At 42.7% G+C, this 11,161-nt stretch overlaps 1 protein-coding gene across 1 annotated transcript in view; it reads left to right on the top strand.

Moving 5' to 3' along the window:
- Positions 1-11,161, top strand: part of LOC108791274 (ras GTPase-activating protein 4-like) — a 94,826-nt gene that overhangs the window by 42,334 nt on the left and 41,331 nt on the right. The window contains exon 5 of the mRNA XM_018561710.1: positions 2,439-2,568. Within this exon, the coding sequence (XP_018417212.1) occupies positions 2,439-2,568 (130 nt within the window). The remainder of the gene's footprint in view (positions 1-2,438; positions 2,569-11,161) is intronic.

Here is an 11,161-nt window from a genome sequence, read left to right as displayed (position 1 = left end):
ATTTCCACTAATGCCATATATGGAAAAATCATGCACATGATGCATATATAATGCTGCTTCACAGTTTAGACAAAAATGGTTAGCTCATGCATTTACATTCCTGCATTCATCAACGCAAGCAACACAACGTAGAGCTAATTTACACAACATCACCTTGTAATTCATGCAGGGCTTTGCACAACACACCTGCTGGGTGTGTACACACTACAAAGGTGTCTAGATTCCACCAATAGATCATGCTGGGAGGGAACACACTACAGAGGTGTATACTTGTTCGTGGCGTGTTTATAAGGTTAGTAAATCAACCCACTTGATTCATTATTTTTCCACCATTCTGTTGTAGATTTGCTGGTGTGCTTGGGATCATTGTCCTGTTGCATGACCAAATTTCGGCCATGCTTAAGCTGTCGGACAGATGGCCTTACATTTGACTATAGAGTACTTGTTCAGTCTTTTTCTAATTGTACTGTCATGAACTTTAACTTTTAACATGCTATCTGAGGCCTGTAGAGTCTGAGATGTAACTCTGTTTTTTTTGCAATTTCCCTGAGTATTGCACATTCTAACCTTAGGTTGTCTTGAATGTTTTCCACTTGTGAATAATCTTCATCACTGTAGAATGATGGAATTTATTTATTTTTAAATGACCTTCTACCCTTCCCAGATTGATGGGCAGCAACAATTGCTTCTCTAAGATCATTGCTGTTGTCTTTCCTCCTCCTTGGCATTGCTCCAGAAGGCTGAATGGTCCAGACCAGCAAACTGCTAAAACTTTAGCATTTATAGAGGTGGTCACACTTGCTGATGATGATCAATTAATGAAGGGCATTTGATTAGCAGCACCTGGCTGCTAAGTAGCCTCTTAATTCCTGTGGAAGTAGTAAGGGTTTACTTAGTTTTTCACTTTTTACACATAACTTCTTCATTTTGGTATATACACATATATATGTATATATATATATATATATACATATATACACACACCATAGACGTCCAGTATGATTGAATAAAGGTGTAAAGATCAATTTGAGCAAAGTCTGAAGAGTATCCAAGTAGATGGGAAGTACTTATGTAGATATGTTGTAATAATCTGACGCTTTTTTTTTTCCGTTTTCCTGAGGAAGCCATTTATAGCAAAACGCATAGAGGGCTCTATCAACCATTACTGCTTCACCACACTGGAAGTTTTCTTTTCAACATACTACATAACAGTTATTACATTAACAAATTATGATTGTTTGTTATCCTCTAACGATGCCGTACATGGACTGTAATGGAGGTTCTGTGTGTCTGTTTCCACATGAGGATTTTATTATGTCTAGATGTTTTTAAATAGATGAAAAAAAAAATGTAATTGATCTCATGAAATGTATGTTATGGCTCTATGATTGTAACTAAAAAACCCAATTTTTAACCTGCGTCGGCTTCATTTTTGGTGTATGTTTACAAGCAGCTGTAAATAGAGACACAGGACTGCAGCACTGATTAATCTTTGAATATTATGAATGAACATTCAGTGCTGTGGGGGTGTGTGGTAGAGCTGATGGTGCCCCGTATGCTTTCTAGCAGCTGGTAGCAATATCAGGCAGCCCTGCAGCTCTAATTGTTTATTCATAATCGTAAACAAACAGCCAGGTTAGAGAAGGATGGGCTCAGTTCTGGCTGTACCATCCCCAAAGGAATACCCATAAATTGGGCTATATACAGACATTCTAACCTCTGCTCCCCGCTCTCCATCCTGAAGTACTTTACTGTGGTCCCGGGTCCCCCAGAAGAGCAGGAGACGCTGAAAACCTAAGCAAAGGGGAAAGGCGGCCAGCGGGGGGAAAGGCAGCCAGAGGTGAGAGTTGATCATGGAGGGGGGTGGTGAAGGGGGAGGACAGACCTGCAGGCTTATTACAAGCGATCTTGGTGGCATCGCCGAGATCACTTGTACAAATTGAGTGGCGGCTTCCCCGTTGTACATTTAGCCCTGCTTGCCCGAAGCAGGGCTAAATGTAGGAAAAAACTACCCGCCTGGGCGTCAGGTGATAGTAATTCCACACCCATGGGGCCAGTATTGGCTATGCCGCTCTTCTACTCCCCGCCCCACGCTGGCCTGGTGGGGAATTTAGCCCTGAGGATATGAGTATGCCTCTGTTCAGCATATAACCGTTGACTTGGGAAAAGGCCCTTTAGATGTCAGGTTACTTTATCATGTCTAGCCATAGAGTATTATCTGCAATGTGTAAAAACTAAAACATTGTAATTATAGGTAAAACCCCATACTTCACACTCCAGTGGTTGCCATCATCTTGATGCAGTTTAGTGATTTTATTGATATAAACGTTTAGCCACTTTCACAGTGAATTGGTTGGTTTTTAAAGTTGAGAACAACCTTGAGATTGAGCATTTGAAGGTTGAAGCAAAGTTTAATAAGTAATATTTTGTTTGTGTAGGATACAATGGATGGATGAATTTAACAGAAATTGATCCTGATGAAGAAGTTCAAGGAGAAATCCACCTCAAGATTGAAATTTTAAACAGCGAGTTGGCACGTAAACTGCGCTGCACAGTTTTTGAAGCAAGGTAAGATTAAGTTATGATCTGTTATGTAAAACAACATAGGGTATTGTATCTTTTGTATTTAATCCTGCTATCACTTTTATGAAGTTAAGCTTTGACGAAAATGTCTACATTACTTAAAGTGTAAGTAAAGCAGTTTAAAAAAGAACCCCCAGGAGCTTTTAGCTATGATGTGTTATTATTAGTTATTATTTATTATGCAGAGAATATTATCACATATCTTTCCTGCTAAAGCAATCCCATCCAGCACTGTCATGTCCTGGCTCCCCTCCTTCTCTGGTGCATCCATCTTCATCCCGGTCTTCCAGGTTCCAGGAGTCTTTGGCAAATTGATTGCCCAGGGTCTGATGACGTAATTCCCCCATATGCACACAGGAGTTACTTAATCTCGGCAAGCATCCTGCCTAGCCTGTATACTGAGCTGCACAAGTTTGGCTCAGTGTACAGAAATATAAAAAATGACTATCAGGCAGCAAGAGGCGCCAATAGCAGAAGAGACGTATACAGTCTCTTCTGTCATACAAACCCAGCTTATTAGCAATTGATTTGATTTGATGTGTCCTGTATATTCATATTGTTGTTTGATTGTTCATTTTTGCACATGAGCCACATGTTTATGTTCCTGGAATCTCTGTGATGCCACAGTGAGAGGCTTTAAGTGGTGGAGTGACATCTATAGCCACCTCTCTGACACTAGGGATCATCATGTGGGAGCTTAGACACAGATGACCAGGCTCCACTGGACCCACTAAGCAGAAAAGTTGTCATGATATTTCAATTGTAAATATGTCCTAGGAGAAATAAGTTACCAGGCTATTGCTGGCCTTCTTCTAAATGTGCTTCTTGTCTGGCTGTTATTCTGATGCTTGCTGAGTCACAGAAACAAATCAGGAAAGCCAGACAAAATGTATGAATCTTACCTGCATACTTCTGGTTTAAGGCAGATGCACACCTGGGCATTTGCAGTTTTGCATGTTTATCACACGATTATTTACTAAAAACGCGCATTTCTCCCTGCATAGAAATGTCTATGGGACCAAAACGGCGCAGCATCCGCCTAAAAATAGCTCCTGCATCTTTTCGCACAACAGGCATTTTTGTACATGCAACACAATGCTAAGGTGTAAACAGTCACCATTGACTTGCATGGAAATGTGTGTTTTGCATGTTTTTGCGCAACTATATCCGCACGAAAAATGCTCAGGTGTGAACCAGGTCTGAGTGGCTCAATGTATTAAAGCCGGAGAGTCAACATGAGAGCCAATCATCTAGCACTCTGGGAAGGTGGTATCAATAATGGCAGCCCCGGTGTTCTTCTCATGACATTGTTTATAGAAATTGGGGAACAGTCATAAAACTAGTAGAAGCTTAAACCGAGGAAATTTCCGTGCTTTGCTACATATACAGATTTGCTGATTATTATGAATTTTAAAATTAAGTTCTAGTCTAAAATAATATTTGTAATGATGATTAAAAAAAATTATTAGGACAAGTGGCCCACTACTGTATGTGGACGGGTGGATTATTTTCAGTATAATATAATTAAATGAATACTAATGATGACCAGAAAAAATATAGAGACAGCAAGATGTTTCTTTATTTTAATGTCTTTATTTAATCATGGCAGTTAAATAAAAAAGTTAAAAATAAAATTCAAGGCTTAAATAGCAGTACACATAGCGGTCAAAACATGGGGATAGGAGAGATAATGTCACATATCTGCCGCCCAGCTTCCTGATAATCAGGGCACACGGCAGGGGTTTCGGTATCGGCGTATAGCCGGAAAAAAATATCGGTACTCGTACTCTATATCGGTGCATCCCTAATTCTTTGGTATAAATACAAGGCATTTTGTGATTGGGCGATTAGTGAGGAGGGGTGGTGATACTACTGGAGTACTTCCCTGCAGGAGTAACATCCCTCACTTTCCCCAGTGCCTAGAAGCCGAGTGTTATGTGCAGGAGGCGGCATGCTGCAAGGCAAGATTTGTATACTTTACAACAGCCCTCCACACATAGCACACAGCTTTTTAATGATAGCACTCTGTAAATTATCATTATTTCTTTAACTTAGATGTGTTAATTAAATGCTAAAGGGGAACTTTAATTGCTTTGGGTCAACTCCTAGCCCCCTAAACATAACCAGCTAACTTAACCCCACCAAATTACTCATGAAACATTTGTATGTCCTTTTCAAGTCTATTGGACTTCAATGCACAGGCAGCCCAGCACTGGATGTGGGGCTGCAGTCAGTATTGTCACCGGTCTTCCACTGTGTCCGGCTGTGCCACACACATGTAGAAACTGTTGTACAATTACACTAATATTAAATGTATCGTGCAATATTATGTGTTTGGGTGTAGTTGCAGCCCCCACTGTGTAATCATCCTCCAGCTCACAAGCACAGATGCCTCAAACTCAAACTGTGCTGCACAAATCAGAACATGAAATCATTATCTGTTTATGGATTATGCGTGTGTGTGTGCAACTTTAATGCTACAATAAAAATGGAAGTTATATTGAAGTGTTCAGAAAATGTATGTAGGAGAAAGACTTGCTTAATTAACTAAATAACATCTCCAAGGGGTAATGTATTTATATGAGTCAAATTATTACAGCCACTGGCTATTTCACTCTCGGGAAAGCATACGCTGCTTATCTCAGCACATATCAGCAGAGAAGAGAAAACTAATTTACCAGCAAATGTTTATGTGCTAGCATTTCATGCAGAATGCATAAAATCCAGTAAATGGCACTTACAAAGGGTGAGTCACATTCCATTTAGCAAATTGTACAGTTGTTTCGGAAGAGCTCTTATTGCATTTATTAATCTGGGATTGGGCTATTAAGGTAACAGCGCATAAGATTCAGCTGCTCAGCCTATTCGGCCAGATTTGACTGTTCACACGTGGGATCTCTATATATGTAGACAGTTGTTGATCCTTTGCAGATCGTCCAATTGTTGAAAACTTTCTATCTGGGTAATTCTCATAAAAAGGTGAACTCATAAGAACCTCAGAATGTGCATGATACTCTTGCTGTCAATACCTGTTGCAGGGTAAACATCAGATAACTGCAAACTAGCCAACAGACTATTCAACTCATTCATCTCTGCAATGAGATTTTGCTGAGGTCACGGATTCCCTTTGTGGGCTTTGCTCTATGCTTCTGTCCTGTTATTAGACCAAAATCATCTAATGCCTATAGCTGGGGTAGAGTAACTTTAACCCACCAGATGTGGTTAAACTACAAATCCCATCACACATCAACCTCTGGAAGTCGTGTCTGTGGCTGTCAGAGTCTTGTAGTGCCTCATGGGATTTGTAGTTTCATCACAGCTGGAGGACCGAAGTTTGCCTACCCCTGGTCTATAGGTTCTTTGTGTTCAAACCTGATAGATCCAGATAATTCAGTTTTCAACAGAAATGGATACCCACAGTTACCAAATTTCTCCCAGCATTCATCAGGGGATACAGTCTTCAAGGCCCGTGGGCTGAATCCAGCCTGCCAGGCCATTTCATGTGGCCCTCTCGCCTCTCCTGAAGCTTTACATTTTTCACAGGAAGGTCCCAACAGCCTTACTGTGAATCGCGGCGCCTCTTTACAGCACCAGCTGAAACTCTCCTCTGACTTCCTGTGGATCCATGCCAGGCGCACCCACCGAGACTGACCCGGACCCCTGGTTAGACCCCGCACAGCCACCTGAGAGTCCGCACAGCCCACCATAGAACCTGCACAGCCACCTGGGAGCCCGCATAGCCCACCGTAGACTCTGCACAGCCTACCATAGACCCCGCACAGCCTACCATAGACCCCCCACAGCCACCTGAGAGTCCACACACCCCACCATAGAACCTGCAGAGCCACCTGAGTGTTCGCACTATTACACTAATTGCCATTATTTTTCCTAGACTATTATGCAATTATTTAATATGATAAAGAGTAAATCCATTTATATAGTCTTACAGATACAACCGACCCTTTGAGGCCAACCATAATTTTGAATGCCACTTCCAACGCACATGCGTTGCAGTACACTATTGTGTACGGTCACAACCAACCGTGCATTGTGGTGTTCTGCACTGCCAAAAATAGGACACTTTAATGCATGAAAAATGTTCCTTTAGTAAATGAAGGTCATTGTTTGTCTTTTGGAATCACAGACAAATAAATGTATTTATTGCTATATATTGATTCAACTGTGTGTCTTCTGCAATATTCTGTATACCCAGATATATTCATTTCATCTCAGTATGGGGTTTTTAGAGAATGTGACTCCTGGTTCAGTTCATTTGTTAGGAGTAACTGACTTTTTCTTTTATTCTGGTGACCTAGAAAATAAGATTATATCATTTTATTGAGTGCCCTCAGGGAACATTTAATTCTTCAGACCAGCTCATTGACAGGGTTACCTTAGAGTAAATGCCACTGAAAACAACCTGTTTTGAATGTTAGTTTTCGTAAAAGCAAGACATTTGAAATGTTTTTGTCACGGCCTTTCCATTTTATTAAGGAGCCGAAGGATCTAGCCATTGCTTCGGCTAATCGTTCGGCCGCTGGAGCCCTTCAGTTCAGCTGAACCAAAGGGCTGATGTAGGGGCTATTCACAATAGCCCCTACAGCAGCGGAAGGCAGCCAAACAGATCAGCCGAGCCGAATGCATATGCTGCGGCTCTGCTGAGCTGAACACACAGCCGAAGTGGGGAGAATGGTCTCCCTATAAAATGTAAACAAATTAAAAAAAAAATAAAAAAACGGTGTGGGGTCCCCCTCCCGATCCAAATCAGACCCTTTAGGTCTGGTAGGAAAGTTAGGAGGGCCCCCCAAGCAAAAAATAAGTGGGTTCCCCCCAAAAGTTACACCAGGCCCTTCAGGTCTGGTAGGAATTTTAAGGGGAAACCGCACCCCCAAAGCGGGACAAAAAGTGTGGTCCCCCCTAAACTTCCTCAGCTTAGGCCTGGCAGGGCAGGAAAGGGGGGGAAGGAGCGAGCCCCGCACCATGATAGGTCCTAGGGATGCACCGATACCACTTTTTTAAGGCCGAGTACGAGTACCGATACTTTTTTTCAAGTACTCGTCGATACCAATTACCGATACTTTTTCTTTAAGGGACCGGTCACATTTTTTCTAAAGCAATACAAAATCATGATTTTAGGTCAGTTTCTTAATATTATGAAGAACATGAACACACTGTAGTGTGGAACAGCTATATCCAATTCTGCATACCTGGCTTTATATTATAAGAACTTTATAATATAAAGCCAGGTATGCAGAATTGGATACAGCTGTTCCACTCTATACAATAATACACTGTTCTGGAGTCTGGGCATGTGATAATCTATTTTCCCCACTAGGGGGATACAAGCCTTAGTTAGCAATGGCTTGATAAATATTAATTTCATTCAATGTCTTTTTTTAAATATTATAACATTTATAATATTCAAAAAAAGACATTGAATGAAATTAATATTTATCGTGAGTACGAGTACTCATGCAAATACTCGGTATCGCGGCCGATACCGATGCTTGTATCGGTATCGTTGCATCCCTAATAGGTCCCCTGGAAAAGCACCTTGTCCCTATGCCGATGATGACAAGGACCTCTTCTGCCACAACCCTGATCTGGTGGTTGTGAGGGTCTGCGGGCAGAGGGGCTTATTTGCATTGGGGTACCAATGCTGCCCCCTTGTGAATGTGTAAGGGGCACTTGTATCTAGGGCTGCAACAACTAATCAACATAATCGATTATAATCGATGATTGAAAAAGTTGTCAACTTTTTCAATCATCGATTAATCGGCTTCCGATTGGTTGGCCCTGTTCACGGCCCCACACGCTGCGCGCCACCCCTCCTCCCCACCTCACGCTCGCTGCTGCCAGACCCGCCCGGACACATCCACGCTCCACACGCTGCACTTCCTCCCCGCCTCACGCTCCCCTCCTGCCCACAGGCCCGGATTCCCCACAAGGCCACCGAGGACCAGCCTCGGGGCGGCAGCGCGCAGAGGGGCAGCAGTGGTGTCCTTGTGGGGAAGTTGCCCTCTCTACATTCAGTGCTGCTTTTAAAGTAAATAAGATAAATAAAAATAAAAAAAAATAAGAAGAAATAATGAAATAAATAAATAAAAAGTGATAAAAAAGTTTAAAAAATGTAAGAAACAGTAAAAATAATTGACACTAACCACGTTGCCCTGCCATCTGGTTGCCATTCTCCATTGATGGGAAGGCGTGGGGGTTCCCGGGGGGGCGCATCACAGGACCTGGCCTTGGGGCGGCAGGGAGAGTAAATCCGGCCCCGCCTGCCCACATCCACAATCGGCCCAGAGACACGGGGGGGAAGAAGTAAGGAGGAGCAGGGGTGGGCGGATGACAGCCGCCGATGGACACGCCCGATCTCAGAATCAAGTTGCTGGAAGACTGCTCAGTGCGAGCAGAAAAAAATTGCCGTCTGGAGACGGCAACCCGCAGATGCTGCAGTGCCGTCCGTCCGTTTTTTTACTACGGGCGGACGGCAAGAGGTTAATCGAACTTAATAATCGGCTAACTAATCGATTTTGAAAATAATCGTTAGCTGCAGCTCTACTTGTACCGCTACTCATTCACTAAAGGGTTAAGGTGAAAAGTAAATAAAGAGCTCACACAAAAAATCCTTTAATTGAAGAAAAAAAAAAGTTTTTGATAAGCCCTTTAATAAAAAAATAAAAATCCCAAGAATTGAAAAAATTAATCCACAGAGGTAATTCAGGGGTCAGTCATGACATCCACGACTTGTCAAAATAAAAAACCCTGACGCCCGACGAACTGCTGCCGCAAAATTAAAGTTTGACAGATGCTGGCCAAGATAGGCGGAGCTAGCTATGACATCACCGCTGGCTCTGCCTATCTGTTTACATTTTGCCAGCATCTGTCAAATCACTATTGCAAGTGCCAGCAAAATGAAAACAAATGGGCAGAGTGGACCTTGACCTCACGGATGGCTCCGCCCATTTGTTGTCATAGAATGGCAGGCTACTGTCCTCAGATCATTTGTTTACATTTTTTTAATTCTGCTCTTTTATTCTGCTCGCTACCTTGCTGTTCTGTTCGCTATAACCGAGCTGAATGCTGCTCGGCGCCGTTCAGCTATTCACTCACTGCTGTTCGGCCCCTCTAAGAATAGGGGCCAACGGCAACGAGTGGACTGCTGTGCGTTTGGCTCAGCCCATCCAGATGTTGGATTGGCTGAGTCGATCGTGTTCTTCACTTTGGCTCAGCCGAACATCCTTAACCACTATTATAAATTTTTGTATGAACAAAAAAAAAAATCTGCATATGGGCATTTTTGCAAGAGCTAGCCAAAAGCATTTGCTATTGGTTGGGCGTTAGACAGACATCCAACCACCAAATAAATCTTTTACACATGTGCTTGTGTCCTAATAGCATATATTGTGAATTGCGGCATTGGTGTGTATCTCTACAGGGCATGGGCACGCCTCTATATGTGTGTTATGTGTTCGCATTCACACAGCATACCTAAAAATTATTCACAAAATATTTCTTACATTTTAGGTTTCTCTCTTAGGCTGATTGAAGCTCTGAAAAACTATCAGGAAGTAAAATCCTATGAATCCATATGGGCTTGGTTCCCACCTGGGCATATTTCAGCGCGAAAAAGTGCTTGAGCTTCTTTTTCGCACGTAGGGGCCGATTGCAGCGAGTATCCATTGTTATAGTGTGGCTCGGGGTTAACAAAGCGGTAACCCCGAGCCACACTCGGGAATACAGCGTAGGTCTTACCTTGTCCGCGATCCCAGCTGTGTCCTCCCATTCACATAGTATGGCTTTAAATATTAAAAAAATGCGGCTTATTTTTTTGATGCCTTTTTTGAAACTCTAGAACTGAAAAATCCTTCTTAGTTCTGCGTTACTATGTTATGTATCTGAGGGGGCTGGGGATTTATGTTTCCACAATCAACATATACTGTCATAGCATATACTGTGAATTGTGGCATTGATGTGTATCTTGGTACTGTGTCTGTACTGTGCTGGCAGTTTTCATTATCAGTTGTTAATTAGCTGTGTAGAACTGTCTGTCCTATCAGATCGCATGACGTTGCATATTAATGCACTGTCTCTCAGCCCCTCCAATCCAGAGCCGTAGCTAGCTCCTTTTGCGCCCGAGACAAGAACAGAAAAAGTGCCCCCCCCAACAGGCGTGTGAGGTCACGCACGGTGTCATGTGATGTTATGCGCCCTGCCTCCATAGTCCTCAATCTCTTTTTTTGCAGACTCTGTTCTAAATGAACGGAAAGTACAGAGGCTTCCCATTTATTCAGAAAACATTTACTATAAACCAGTTTCCGATGTAAAGCACTTTCTGTTCATTCATAACATAGAACTATGTGTCCCCAGTTATTTATAAACACTGGAGTAATCAGCTGATCGCTCCAGTGTTTGCTCAGCACACTGATATGTACCGATCCTCCGCCGCTCAGCCACGCACAGAGGGGCGGCACAGCCTGCAGCTTCTCCTCTGGATCCCCGCTGCTCTCCCCCCCCCAATTTTCCCGGCTGTCAGATCCTGGCCTGAGTGGCTCTCTCTCTCTCCTCACCTCACCTT

The sequence above is a fragment of the Nanorana parkeri genome, unplaced genomic scaffold (genome assembly GCF_000935625.1).
Source record: "Nanorana parkeri isolate BGI_ZX_2015 unplaced genomic scaffold, ASM93562v1 scaffold539, whole genome shotgun sequence".
Lineage (NCBI taxonomy): Eukaryota > Metazoa > Chordata > Amphibia > Anura > Dicroglossidae > Nanorana > Nanorana parkeri.
The sequence above is the reverse complement of the archived record's forward strand: the minus strand, read 5'-3'. Positions and strand labels throughout refer to the sequence as shown.